This window comes from Lotus japonicus, chromosome 3 (assembly GCF_012489685.1).
Source record: "Lotus japonicus ecotype B-129 chromosome 3, LjGifu_v1.2".
NCBI lineage: Eukaryota > Viridiplantae > Streptophyta > Magnoliopsida > Fabales > Fabaceae > Lotus > Lotus japonicus.
Genome location: NC_080043.1, coordinates 13,827,736 through 13,843,268, shown reverse-complemented (window position 1 = coordinate 13,843,268; position 15,533 = coordinate 13,827,736). Strand labels below are relative to the sequence as shown.

Here is a 15,533-nt window from a genome sequence, read left to right as displayed (position 1 = left end):
GTCATTAGGCAGCCTTCAAGATCAATCAATGATAATTTGGCAACAAAAAAATATAAGAGCCTTCATTCAAAAAAAAAATTTGCCTACCTCACATTATTGGTTGTCTCATACTCTCATTGCTTGTCCTTGCTAAACACATTTAGCAATATACAACTTTTATAGATCAACATTCGCAATTTCTCAGTTTTATACAAAATACGAAGTACATTTATGAGCATCAACACTAGAAATATTTACTTGGAACGCAAACAGGAGCTATTCTTTTCATATTCCATTACATATCAAAATAAGACCACTCACTAGAGACTTTCATACTCTAAAAAGTTACGGTTTTCCTTAGTTCAACTAATGAACAAGTTATCATCACACAAAAATACTATCACAATTGCATTATAAAACAAAATTCAATGACTATAAAGCTTCTATATTATGATCAAGATCCTATTATCATTTTTTTATGAGTAAAACAAAGATGTAGTTAAAAAGAAAAGCAAAAAAAAAAACAGTTGGGAGACAAAAAACCCTTTGATTCCAACCCAGAAAAAATGAATACATGGGTGTCCCCGTGGGTCAGCAACCACAAAAATGGAATTTTTCGCGTTTCACTGGGTATTTTCACAAATTACTTTCCCTGTATATAATTACACCACTCCGATCCCCAGCATTTCACAAGGTTCATTTCCTTCCGCACAAAAGATTGTGAACATAATTCTCTATCACATGACTCATCAGAGAGCATCACAAACACCCTGAAAATTGAGCAGCAAAATGTCATTATCAATGGTCCTTCAAGACAGAAATCCATTGCAAATATTACTACAGAAAGCCTTATCGCCCCCAATAGTTTCAATGCTTTAAGTCTGTTTAGATAACAAATGAGTGCAACGAGAACAGACTTCCATCTCAATTCATAAGAAGGGTTTCATACACTGGTGTCAATGTGTACCCAAACATAGCCTAAGAGGTCAGGAATGGCCCCTTCAATGAATACAAAAATTATTTGCCTTCACCAAAATCATATTGGCACCGGCACTTAAAAAAGGATCATTAAAAAGTCACTAGATCATTGAAGCAAAACGATAATTGCTTGACTGCCATAAGTTGTAAATAATATAGCACACAAAAGAACTACATGTTTCAACTTTAATCGAAGGTAAAAACTACTTATCATCATTCATTAGCTATCTTCCAAAGAAATTGAATAACTGGGCTACAAAGATGGAGTGAAAAATCACAGAAAGAAAGAAACATGGATCGTCATAGAAAGTGGGATGCATATGCCTTGGTCCTATCTCAATAAGCTGAGATACAATCCGATCCTCCATCTTTGCAAAAGAAAGAATAACAAGATATTCATTTTAACAGTCTTTTACATGTTCTCTATTGGTGAACTTCACATTTTTTAACCCACTGTTCATTATTGGTCCTTTTTTCTATGAAGTCAACTAAGTTGCCTCATAAAAACATAGCTTTTCAATGAGTTTCCTAAATTTATAGCAATGAAGAGACAAATTATGTGAATGACATTGCCTTATTCTACAAACATCCTTTTTATTTCAGAAATCAAATAGCTGCTCCACAAATCCTCTGATTCTCAAGTAATTCATGTTATGACAAACAGAAATGTATAGATATTTAATTACTTACTTTTATATGACAAAAATTGGGGTAGATGAACTCAACTCCCTGTAGCACGTCTTTGTTTCACCACCAAATCATCAGATGAGTAGTAATCTGCTATGAGCCGGTACATATATGATGGGTTATGCCCTCCCCTGACAAGAAATAATTTTCAGAACAGAAAATGGATAAAAGAAACCAATTAGTACACATATTCAAAAGTCAATGCATAAAATGAAACAGATTAGATTTTCTCGATCAATTTAAGTTCAACTCACTTGTCTGTGATGAATAGACTGACAAGTTTTGGTGGAACATAATCAAATGTTGGATTAACGACATGAAGCGAACCAGCGCCGCTTGCAGAATCCAAGCAATCTGAGAAATCCCCAAAGTCAAGTAGCTCAGATGGTGATCGCAGCTCATTCAATAGCACTTCAGGATTGTGCGGATACAAAGGGCACAACTGTCCATAAGATAAAGCAACATTTAACAAAAGCCAAACAGTTGGCAACTGAAATGATGAACTAGATCACAATATAATTCCAAAAGGCACCAAAGTTTCCTTACTAATAACTAATAGAAAACCTGGGGGTATTATATATTATTAAATATTATCATAAGCTGGACACGTCTTAAGTGAATCAATAACTAAGAAGCAGCTAGCTCATTGTCATCATACAAAATATTGTTCAACTCCAAATTTCCAGTCTTTACAAATCCAATCATTGGGCAGGAGTATTAACCAATTTAAACAGTTCGAAATATCTAGACTTAAACTCCTTAGAGATCAGCTATATAGTATATACTGTTTGCAACCAAGTATAGTGAAGCAGATTTAGAAAATCTATTGGCATTAGGCATCTTTTCTGATAATACAATTTTTTATAACAGAAAATAAATTTGTGTTTTTCCAAAACTTGTAGAATTGGAATAATTAAGGTTCATATGGATATATGTAACTTATACCATGTTTAACAATCCACTTATTGTAATAAGAAAATTAGTTAACAATTTTTTAAACTAAGTTTAGGTCTATATTTCAAAAAATTGTACATAGAGTAAATAGTCAATACCTAAAAATACAACATTTTCATATTAGTCTCTTCATAATAAAAATTACGTTAAAGGTCCCTGAATAATAACATGTTCATGTTGTCTACCTATTAATCCATAAATATGTATTTCATCAATTAAATTAGTCTTTGAAATACTTGATATGAGAACTAATTTGAACAACAAAATACATAAAGGGACTTCGAATATAATTCAATTATTAAGGCACAAATATAAGTTCTTTTTTCTGAGGATGTAGGCCAGCTTAGCAGCCCAATAAACAAAAATTTAAGGGACAAATATAACTGATGTTATTGTACAGTCCAAAGTCAATCAAATCATTTGTCTCTAGTTCCTTTTCACACTTTTAATGCATAATAATTTTCTAAATAGCCTAAACAAGAACCAAAATATTTGCAGCACCCATTTAGGGTTGGCCTTTCATAACTAATTAAGCCTCTCTATGCTCACTCCCCATTGCTACTTTTATTTTAAAAAAAGAAAACATCAGTTAAAACTAGAAGCATATCCATGTAAATGACATTTGAATTAAATTCAGAACCTAACTTTATGCCCAAAATTTAATTTTCAACTAAAAAACTGTTTGGCGACCCACTATTAAAACTCAGCAAGACAAATTAAAAACAACATATTGACTTAAAAATTATTTTGATTTTTGGTATTCAGACTTAAATCTGTACTCTTCTATTCAATCACTCAAGACTAAATTTTCAATTCTAAATGCGCGGAGAAAAATATGGAATTCTTTGCCTCCTGCAGATTTGACTGTAAACTAATATCCTATTTCCATATTTTAACAGAATAGAATATAAATTATGGGGTTATAACAAAAGACACAATAATTCTTGATTCGTAAAACATGATAGATGGAAAGATAAAGATTAAAATTAACAATTCACCTTGTGACTCCCTGCGAGAACAACAAAAGGAACAGCATGCCTCTGAGCTGCCAGGGCAACCATGTTTAAGCCAACTGGGGCAACAATACCACCATTAGCCATGACAGCATGAGCTCCAACTATAACCTATATAATGGTAAGTTAAAATCAGATTTAAATTCAGCATGAGTCTTGATTCCAAAAAGTAATGGCAGGACTTTCTCATACCATGTTTACTCTGGAAATCATGGCAAAAACAGCAGAATCCGTGATTACTGTGGTCTGTAATCCTTTAGCAGCCAATTCCTTCGCAAGGAGATGTCCCTGATATCTGATTGCATACACAGTGAACATCGAACAGTCATAAGAAGAATATAAACAAATCTATTCGTTATAAGCATTCTTTGCAAATAGGAGATAGGCACTACTACCAACCTTGGAGCACCTTCAGCAACAAAGACCTTAAACGATCTCTTTTTTTCCTTTGCAGCATAAAGAAATTCCAACACTGTCTTTGAACTGCCTAGTGTCAATATTACCTCACTGAAAATCAGGCAAATAGCAGAGTAAATAAATAAGAAGAACAAAAGAATTTCCCATAATAATTGTACCAAGAAAAAGAAGATCATAGCATCAAGACAGTCACATAATTCAACATAAAATTTGCCTTGGTTATTTAAGGCTGAAGTTATGGGGTTAGCTTTTTAGTATAAAGGGAGGAAAATGAAAACAAAAAATAATAAAAGATGTTATTATAGAAGACAAAGAGCTAATCATTATTTATATTTATATTAACACTAGATTCTTAATCCTTATCAATTAAGGAAACAAACAATGATGTATAAGAAAATATGGAACCCAATCTATAAGAGTATACTATGTAAATAGTTGGTTAAGGGTATAATAGTAAAGTATACTATGTATGTAGTTAGTTGGGTAGAATAGTAATTCTACCAGTGTAAAGCTTCTACAAGAAGCTACATCACTGAATCTATATAAAGACTATCAATGGGTTATGAAAATACAGAATCCCAATACAGTTAGTTACTGATTCAGCATTCTTTCAGATACTGTCAGTTATTCTATTACAATCTAATCAGGATTTAGAGAAAAACGGATGGACAAAATAATCATTTTTCCAATGAAAAAAAAGTAACAAACCATGTCACTTTGCTGTTTGATGGGGTAAATAATTACACAGCACTTATCAAATATATGCATGATGTAGTTAATATTATGTAATGCACTTGAATATTCCTTTTTGACCAATTATGTCAGCCAATAGTAGCTATCTCCGGTAATAAAACTGCCACATATTTATAAAACAATAAATGGTTATTTCACTTTTTTGTTATCCAAGACCAATAATGCCTGAAGGTAACCCAGTCTCCAAAGTAAGCTAAGAAATAGAAAGGTCCTTGCCATTTCAGTCCAATTGTCCCGCTATCAAAATAATGTAGATAGCACGAAAAGTAAAGCATTAAACTTCCAACAAATGCATGGCCTCTTATAAAGTTGTTATGAATAAAAATAATATTTCAGTTTAAGATTAAGAATTTAACTCACGTAGAAATATTTATAATCTGATGTAGGCTATGTTTGGATTCGTGGAAGGAGATGGAACAGAATGGAATGGATTATAATGGAATAGAGTACAACAAAAAGGAGTGGTATAAAAATACCACTTCATTGTTTGGATATTTTATAATAGAACAGAATTAAGATATAATTCCATTGTTTGGATAGAGGATGGAACAAAATAAATTATAACTTTTATTATTCCTTTATTACCCTTGCCTTTAAAACCATTAAGACATCTTTTGCAAAAGATAAAAAGAAATAAGGATAAAGAGGTCATTACATAAGAAATTAACTTGCTATTGATTCCATCACATACCCCATCCAAATTGGGAGGGAAGAAAAATAAGGAGATACAATAGAATGGGATGCAATGGATTCCATTATTTCCCATTCCATCATATTATAACAAATCCAAACAACGGAACATAATGTAATTCCATTTCATTCCCCTCCATTCTATCCCATTCGATCAATCAAAACATAGCCATAATGTTCAGTATAGAATATGGTATAAAATACTCCACTCAAGAAACAAAAGCTTTCAATCAACCATGAAGATAATTCCTGGGTATTAGAACCTTTCAGAAATGTAATATAAAATCACTCATGTGTCTCCGCCAACAACTTGAATTTTTGAATAATTGGTTCATGACATGGTATCAAAGTCAGAGCATCAATGCCCATTGTTGCCCCCAATAGAAAAGTTTAATTATAACACAAGGTAGGTGAGCGAGCATGTGCAATGTCCACACTTCAAGCCCATTCATGTATATTCACCCAAAAGCTTAAGCTTTAGGGATACTTGGATCACGACAAAACCTTTTACAATGACTATTCATGGTAAGAAATCTTAGCATTAAAAAAATCAAATAGCATTTCCTGGCACGTTGCAGGCTAAAAAAATTGGGGGAGCAAGAATAATACGTTATTATGTGTCCAAACAAGCACATAAAAGCAGCAAAAGACAAAATAGATCATAGAATAGTTCGAGGTTAAACTAACTTCTGATGAATGTGCTCTACTGCTTGCTCAGCTATTTGCTCATAGCAACTGGAAATGTCTTGAATAAGTTCATTAACGGCTTCAATGACATCATGCTTCAACTTCCGACCTCTTGAACTTTTATCAACAGCTGTAACAAAGGAAAATAGAAACTCAAACTCAAATAGACAAAAAGCAATTAAAAATCAGAACAGCAATTTTTCCATCATCAAATGCCCACAGAGATAGAATGAACCCATACTATACAATCATCATATTGATCAACCAATAAACTACCCAGCAATGTCAATGAGAAATTCTAACATCTTAAAATTTTGAGGAAAAAAATAGCATTTTGTTACCAGTAATTGCATCCAAGAAAGTAACTTATAAATAAGATAAAATAACAATAGCTTTTGCACTCCAAATCCAGTAAAAAAGAATATGCATATGCATATCAAGTCAAAAAGTAAAAAATATACAACACAGTCAATGAATATAAGAAGTTCAAACATCCTCACATCTACTTTTCCCTTCCGAATCACCCCCTGAGGAAGATGTGTGTGGAATAGCGGCTGTTTCAGGCATATCCTCTAGCAGAGTTTGCAATGATGGTGGACGCAAGGTACTTCTTGCCGCAGCTGCAACAGCAGCAGCAGATAAAACAGGATGATCACCTCGCTCCACATCATCTTCATCATCACTTACACCTGATAGCCCCAAACCAGCTATTGCAGCTGTAGCAAGAGAAAGATCCTCCTCTCTTATAATGTGCAAAACACGCCTCACAATATTCCCCACAGCTAGCTCTGCAATCACATAGATAACATGTTAATAAATTGATTTCCATAATTCATAAATTCCAACAAACCATTGAGCACATGACTGTAAAGCATCCTTCAACAAAAGTAGAACTAGGCAATCAAACAGCAATAACCCCCCAAAAATACTCGACCACCATAAAAAACATCGAACACAACATTGACAATATACATTATACATATCTCTAGCTAAAATAAGCCTTAATCTTGGCATACCAACAGGATTAGCAGCAATAAGCTTCTCCCCCACAGCCCTTACTGCATTAATTAGAGCCGTAGCCTGGTTCGTCTGCGCCAACCGCTGCTGCGAAATCACAGACCGAAGCAACTCTGCTGTCTGCTTTGCTGTGGCCTGTGAACCTTCAATTTTACTAGCATCACAGTACACAAAAAATAAATAAATACCACCAATTAAATGATAAAAATATCAAAAATTAGTTCCTAAACCTCAAAAATTTAGTTACCGCTTTTTGAGCTGATTGACAAAATCGTTAACAAGAACATGAACATCCGGCATCTTGATGCCAAACTCAACAACCTGAAAAGAATAGGGAAAAAATGACTAGCATTCTAGAATCAAGGGCAACACAGCAAGTAGAAAACATACACAAGGTGACAGGGTGCGGCGGCGGTGGTGGACGGAGAGACGGTGGTCGGAGCGGCGAGATCAGGCAGTGACGGAGGGTGGTTCGGCAGTGTGCAGTGCTAGGGCTTATAGTGTTGAATGTTGGGAGAGACGAGAGGAATCACGATTAGATTCTCAACGCTGCGTGCGTGCGCTGCGCTTTAATCAATTCGGGTGGGTTGTGGAATCCATTAATCCAATATGATCTTACATTAAAAACTATATGATCTTATATTAATCTAAAAAACGTATTATAAATAATTAAATATTGTCTAATATTTCTGAAGGCAATGTATATTTTATATAAACTAGTGTTTTTTTACCCGCGCGTTGCATGGGGAATATGTCTATTATATTTCATACATCGATTCATATTTTAAATTATAAATATTTAAGATGCTAAGAATGTAAGAATAATCATAATAAAGATGTAGATATTTAAAGAACACAAATTTTGAAAAACACAGAAGTTAATAAACCAAAAACTTTAATTTTTGCATATGTGAGGTATAACTGAATTTTGTTTGTGAAGATGTATACTCGTGTTGCATAAAGGGTAATGCTTTTGTGTTTTAGATATATAACAATACATAAATATATAGTTATTTTTTAAATTATTAAAAATACACTTAAGTTATAGAAAATGAATTTTTTTTTTAACTCGTACAAATTTTCATTTTCATGTAAAATGTTTCTCCCCGTGAGATCTCGTAACTCTAATTTGTTAGCACTAATAAATTCAGGTCATAATTTTATAGTACATATGTATTAATATTTTGTATTCCTCTTACTTTTCTTATTATCAAATTATTATAGTTATATACTTATATAAATATACACTCTTAAAATTTTGAAAATAATACTAAAGTTAATTATATTAAATTTATTCTATTAAAATAATATCAATTAATTAGTTTAGAATATAATAATTGTATAAAAAAAGTATAATGATACTTTTTATATAAAACAAAATCTCACGTAGATAGCATTATAGTACTTTAAAATTAAAACATACAATTGAAAATTATACGTAAATACAAACAACAACCGCTTTTAGGTTTCAGAGCAGACTTAAATGCAAATCATCTTACTCAATGGATTCTCATTTATCAGAGAAACAAAATCTTATAAATTTCATAAATCAATATAGAAGGGGAAATTCTAGTGTTTTTTTACCCGCGCGTTGCACAGGGAATATGTCTATCGTATTTGATACATCAATCAATTATTTGATTATTTAAAATATATTAAACAACATATGAAATAGAAGGGTCTCAAATGCTAAGCAAAGTGGACCAAAAGACTTGTCATCTAAGCCTGATTGAGATCAAGATGAAATCGTTTCAAATTCTTCATGAACATGAAAACAATGACACAAATAATAGATATAAGGAATCACCAATAAAGCAAACGATAAACACATATTATGGAAAAAAAAGGATGTGATAGTAACACTAATCAGGATTGTAAAAGATAAATCATAAAGTATGACATCATTTTGTGTTTATACCAAGTCATCCAAGTTTGAGTCAATATTGCAAGGTACCTACAAAATTTATGAAATATATAGGAATTTTTTTTTGGTTTGTTTGCTCTGTCCTGTTTTCTTTCCGGCACTTTCTAGGTTTTCCTATCTTTCTGTCTTTGGGTTTCTTCTGTTTGGTTTTTGTCTGGCTCGATCTTTGGGTATACTTTCGGGTTTTTTCCACCGGTGTTGGTTGGTTTGTATTTCCTGCTTAAGAGTTTGCTCTCAAGCCTATTGATATTATATATATTTATATATATATATATTTATCTTTCAAAAAAAAGTTTGACTTTTTTATTAGTAGTTTGTCAACACTACTTTAGTTGCATATAATAATAAAATGTGTAAGAAATATATATTGATTCGTCTACTTGAAATTTGTCTTCTAAAGGAGAAGAGCCGAAATATATAGGGAGTTTATGATCTTTTATAGTATATCAAGTAACAATTTTGTGTCTAAGGGTGATGACTGTCCTATTACCACAACGTGATTCCACCCTTAGTACATTCATTAAAAAATTATTCTTTTTTTGAAAATGGAAAAAATAGCACGTGATTCTTTTTCTAAAAATTCAACGTGTCAATACATTAGATAACAACTGTGATTATGTTACATATTTAATTTTAAAAAAAGTGATTATTAAACAATAGATGAAATAGAAGAATCTGAAATGCTAAGGAAAGTGGACAAAAAAGAATCACCAATAAAGTAGAAGATAAATACATATTAATCATGGAAAAAAAAAGAACGTGATAGTAGCACAAATCTGAATTGTGAAAGATAAATCATAAAGCATGACCTCATTTTTTTTATTTCAAGTCATCCATGTTTGAGCCAATATTGCAGGGTGCCTACAAAATTTAAGATATATATCAGACTTTGTACATACTTGTTTTAATCAATAAAGAATTATTTCATTATAAGGGAAAATAGAACGAACCTTAAACCGACAATAATATTTTTGCATCAGATGTTCATCAACTTATAAGATGTCATAGACATCATGTTAACAATGAAATAAAGTTAGGTCACTTAGAAGTCAGTTTGTATTAAAAAAACTATTAAGATAAAAAATTAAACTAACCACTCATATGTTCTCAAAAACTTCTTGGTAGACAACATTGCGCTTGGAGTTTGAAACTACCCCTTGTTTATCCCCTAGTGTTTTTTACCCGTGCGTTGCACGGTAAATTGATTGTTGGAGTTGACATTAATAAAAAATATAACAAAATGTGATGAGTATAGAGAAATACGTGTGGTATAGAGTAAATTATATAAGTTGTTTGTATGAGAGCTGTGATAGTAGAGAAAGAATGACGTAGATTCTCTCCCATCGTTGGGTTAAATAGAGAATAAGAGAGGGAATTAGTTTGCCATGAATCGACATTTAAATAAAAATAAAAATATCAAAATATAAAAACAATGATAGGCTCAATAAATTAATAAGATTACTCCCTCCCAATAACCAAAAAAATTAATAAGATTACAATTGGAAAGCTAAAAAAATTGATCAAACTTTGTTCTATGTCTACTCAAAATGAGAAGATTGAAAAAATACATTGGACCCACAAAATCTGCCCCCTTTATCTCTCATCCCTTGCCAATCAAACACACTAACTCTTATCTCTCTCTCCTCTATTTCTCTCTTCTCTTTCACTACCATATCAAACAAAACATTAGAGAACCTAGTTGAATAGTTTAGCAAGGCTATAACAAAATGGCATAGGAGTTCTTGGAAAATAATTTTAAAATTTCTTTAAATTATTTTTCAAATCTTATCCAATATAGCTGTTGTTTGAAAGTAACATATCCACTTCATTAGCATTCTTTGTGTGCAATCATCCTCCTCTCTCTCTCTGTCTCTCTATTCTCCTGCCTACAACTCATTTCCTTCTTCTAGCTTCTCATATCTTATTTCAAGTAGTGTCTTGATTTCTTTAAGGCATTTGATTCAAATTAGCCTAATTGAACCAACCAAAACACATAAAGAATAAAATTAAAAACAGACACATAAGTAGCTTCAAACCAATACATTAATCTTATGAATCAAATGCTAGACATAAAGAACTTTTAACTAAAAGGATTCATTCTCCTACCTCAGAAATTAAAAGCATTAAGCCACATGCTTTTCCTTCCCAAACTCTATCTCGAGCCTTTAATGTACTTCAACAATTTTTCTCTAATTTTTTTTTTGAAATCTCCTGCATTCTTCATTCCTTTGTATAGTCTGAGAAAACAAATCATAATATGTCTTAGATCAAGAAAATCATTTCAACCTACAATATTATATCAAGAAACTAATTTTGGAGCAACACGCGTAGGTAGATTGGCGGAACCATCACCTATAACCCGAGTCAAAATAAGATTAGACATAAACAAAACTATGCAAAGAAGGAATTTGAAGAGGAAAAGGGAGAATGCTCACCACTTTTTCCGGCCAGCTCTCCAATTGAGTCATGGAACGTGACAAAGAGGGGAGTCGAAACCATCATTATAAATTTAGTAAGGAGTAGTAGTAAATCTTCTTTCAAAATATAATTTATTTAAATCTTAGATAATTAGGGAAAATCTTTTAAAATTCAGGTTTCAAGATAAAATAGCACAACATAAGAGAGGCTATCTAACAAATTGACAATAAAAACAAAACAAAATCTTTAAAAAATATTTAATAAAAATACGATAAAAATTCGTATTTTTTTAGAGTATTAATTAATTTAAGATAAAAATAAACAACCTAAATCCTAATTGATTTATACTCTAAAAATAACTCTAAAATAGAATAAAATATTTCCTGTAGAATCACATACAAAGGAGAATCAGAAAACATAAAAAACAAATCAAAATATTGCAAAATTTCATATAGAATATAAAATGGACTCACCATCCATGGCTTCCAAAGAATCTCTTTTGGTGGAATATCTATAAAAAAAAACCTGAAGAAAAGAATTTAAAATTAGCATGGCAAGTGATGAACGAAATTGACCTTGAAGTCAAACATGAGTGAATGAAAGTTAAAGGTAAAGTAAAATAAAATTGAAAAAAACCATAACATATTATGCAAGCAAAGGAAGAAAATAATTTGAAACCTCTATCTGCAACCTTCCCAATCAGTCCAAGGCAGCAAATCGGAGGGATGCGATTGCAAGTCGATGGCAAAGTGGTTCCGTTGAGAGATGGGACGATTTTGTGGGGGTGGTTCCGTTCAGTGGAGAGATGAGATGAAAATTGCATGGAGGAGATGAATTCCATGGAGGAGATAATGGAGGTAGGCAGGGTTTTAAGAGGGTTTTTGCTGATGAGATGTATTATTAATTTAAATCACTTATCACAGATTTTATATTGAGATAAAATCATGAAATAAACAACATAAATCCTAATCAAATCTAAAATTAAAAAATGTACCAAATAAATATAGATAAAAACTATCAAAATCTAGCAAATCACAATAAAAACTCATAAAATCAGGAATTAATTAAAAATCTGAAAATTCAATAAAAATACCATAAAAAAATAAATAATAATATAAATTAAGATAAAATACAGAAATAAACAACATAAATCCTAATCAAATCTAAAATTTAAAAATGTACTAAATAAAAATAGATAAAAACTATCAAAATCTAGCAAATCACAATAAAAACTCATAAAATGCGGAATTAATTAAAAATCCGAAAATTCAATAAAAATACCATAAAAATTATTTAATACTCTAAAAATAAATCAAAAATAAATTAAGATAAAATCAATAAATAAAAAACCTAAATCCTAATCAAATCTAAAATTTAAAAATGTATTTTTTTATTAAGGAGAAATAAGGTAAGGAAAAATCAGGGTACATGTGGCAAGTGGAGCCAAGGAGAAAAAGCTTACATGTAAAATATTAGGTGAGAATTAATCTGGGAGCGACACGTCACTAACTTGGCATGTGAGAGCGACACGTCATGCTAGAAGTTGTTCTTTTCTAATATATATAAAATTTAAAAATGTTCTAAATAAATATAGATAAAAACTATCAAAATCTAGCAAATCACAATAAAAACTCATAAAATCCGAAATTAATTAAAAATCCGAAAATTCAATAAAAATACCATAAAAAATAATTAATACTCTAAAAATAAATAATAATATAAATTAAGATAAAATACAAAAATAAACAACATAAACCCTAATCAAATCTAAAATTTAAAAATGTACTAAATAAAAATAGATAAAAACTATCAAAATCTAGCAAATCACAATAAAAACTCATAAAATCCGGAATTAATTAAAAATCCGAAAATTTAATAAAAATACCATAAAAATTAATTAATACTCTAAAAATAAATCAAAAATAAATTAAGATAAAATCAAGAAATAAAAAACCTAAATCCTAATCAAATCTAAAATTTAAAAATGTATTTTTTTATTAAAGAGAAATAAGGTAAGTAAAAATCAGGGCACATGTGGCAAGTGGGGCCAAGGAGAAAGAGCTTACATGTAAAATATTATGTGAGAATTAATCTGGGAGCGACACGTCACTAACTTGGCCTGTGAGAGCGACACGTCATGCTAGAAGTTGTTCTTTTCTAATATATATAGATAGATGTATGTTTATTACTATTAGTTTCAAAAACAAAAAATAATTATACCAACGGGTGGTTGGTTCAAGTGGTACATGTTTGATTTCTCTTGAGTAAGGTTTCAGGTTCGAGTATTGTGGATGAAAAAAAACTCACCGGAAAAAATAGCCCCACCATGATGTGGAGGTTCCTGGCTCAAACAGGGTTCTCTCTAAGGGAGGACACTTGTTTTACACTAAAAACAAAAAAATATTATGAATTTTTATTAATATTAGTGAAGTTTCGTATATCCTTGCGATCGGGTTCGAGTCTTGAACAAGATAACTTTTATAGAAGATACATTTACTTACACCAAATGTTTTAGTTACGAGATATCTTTACTTACACCAAAACAAAAATTAGTCACGATTATTTTTACGGTATTACTACTTTTGTTCCTAATTATAAGATCCTATAGACTATAGAGCCATTTTGGTGTTCCTGTGTATAAGACTGCATGCTAAATTTTAGAAAAATTTATTATGTGTTTCATATATACCCTTGCATTTATTAATTATTTCTAATTTCAAAATTTTAATTATCAGTAATTATTAGTTAATTCTCTTCAACATTACTCAATATATTAATTAAGGGTAATTATGAAAAATTATATAAGAAAATTAAAACTAATACATTAATTAACCTTATTACATGTTTTATTAGTGAGTGTAATATAAATGAGGTTTTACAATTAGTAACAAAGTTAAGTATTATTGGCAGGTGAGGAAGTTAGAAAAAATGAACAAATATTATCAACCAAACTATTGGAGATGAACCACTACATTAAGAGGGTTAACCCAAGTCTTCAAATGAAGCATCTCCCAAAGGTCAAACTTAGCAAGAGCATTAGCAGCTTGACTTTTCTCCCTAAGGGCATGTTGAATACCTTCCAATCCAGGTGAAGAAAACTCCAAGCTTCTGAAAGAAGGGCCGCACAAGAATGAAGATTAGTATAGCTGTTGAGAATAAGACCTCACACCACCTCTATACAGTCGGTCTCACAAATTAGTTTCCTGAACCTCCATTGTCAGGCCAAATGAAGACCCCTAATCACAACCAATAACTCAGCCATATACACATCCCCATCCCCTTCAAAACTAGTGAAGCCCTCTAGCCAAGTGCCATTATGATCAAGGATCGATCCTCCACAAGGAATGGTTGAGGAAGATCTGTTGTAACTACCATCCACATTCAGTTTTAGTCAACCAACATCAGGAGCTATCCAAGACGAAGGAGTCCTTCTCGGTTGGACTAAGACAGGTGCAAGGCTAGTGATATCATGCTAAATTTTGTACCCCACCAGCTCAATGGGCCATAACTAGTTATCAAGGAGCATATTGCATCTCCACCTCCAAATGCATCATAAAATATGGAGAACCTTAGGAGCCTCACAATGAGATAACAACACCTTCATCCAATACCAATGATTATGAGTAAGGAAGTCAAGTATGTTGATACAACTAAACCAACTCCATGTCACCTTCGAATATGGGCAGTCATAGAGGCAATGTAGAATATCCTTTGAGGGAGCTGAACATTTGCCACAAAAAGAGTTATTGGAGAGAGAACACTGCAAGTGATGTACATTTGTAGGGAGGGACCCATTAACAACAAGTCAGATCAAGAATTTGTATTTCTCAAGGGTTAGGACACACCACAGCAGCGTCCAGATGCGGTGTTCCTCTGTGTCTCGATCCTACGAGTTCAACCAAGCAAAACCTTAGGAAGTTGAGTAGCATTAGTTAACTTTGCTATATGTATATTTAAAAGTTTCCTCTTTAAAATTGTTTGGGTTCACTCATGCACTTAACAGTTATTAATATTAC

The 15,533-nt window shown here is 31.6% G+C and overlaps 1 protein-coding gene across 1 annotated transcript; it reads right to left on the bottom strand.

Annotated features, from left to right (window-relative positions):
- Positions 1-363: 363 nt before the first annotated feature.
- LOC130748582 (uncharacterized) lies at positions 364-7,778 on the bottom strand. The gene is made up of 11 exons (XM_057601811.1): positions 7,566-7,778; positions 7,423-7,496; positions 7,175-7,329; positions 6,659-6,946; positions 6,159-6,288; positions 4,011-4,118; positions 3,804-3,906; positions 3,597-3,722; positions 1,899-2,086; positions 1,648-1,775; positions 364-749 (listed from the first exon to the last, which is right to left on the bottom strand). Exons 2-10 carry the CDS (start codon positions 7,473-7,475, stop codon positions 1,679-1,681), a joined length of 1,248 nt encoding a protein of 415 aa, XP_057457794.1. The 5' UTR covers positions 7,476-7,496; positions 7,566-7,778; the 3' UTR covers positions 364-749; positions 1,648-1,678.
- Between the last annotated feature and the right edge of the window lie 7,755 nt (positions 7,779-15,533).

Excerpts from the sequence above, each read along its gene's own strand:
- LOC130748582 (XM_057601811.1), bottom strand. The coding sequence starts at position 7,475 with ATGCCGGATGTTCATGTTCTTGTTAACGATTTTGTCAATCAGCTCAAA. Across the intron at positions 3,907-4,010 it reads GTTGCTGAAGGTGCTCCAAG|ATATCAGGGACATCTCCTTG; the intron begins GTTGGTAGTAGT and ends GTATGCAATCAG. Across the intron at positions 1,776-1,898 it reads AGTCTATTCATCACAGACAA|GGGAGGGCATAACCCATCAT; the intron begins GTGAGTTGAACT and ends ATTTCTTGTCAG.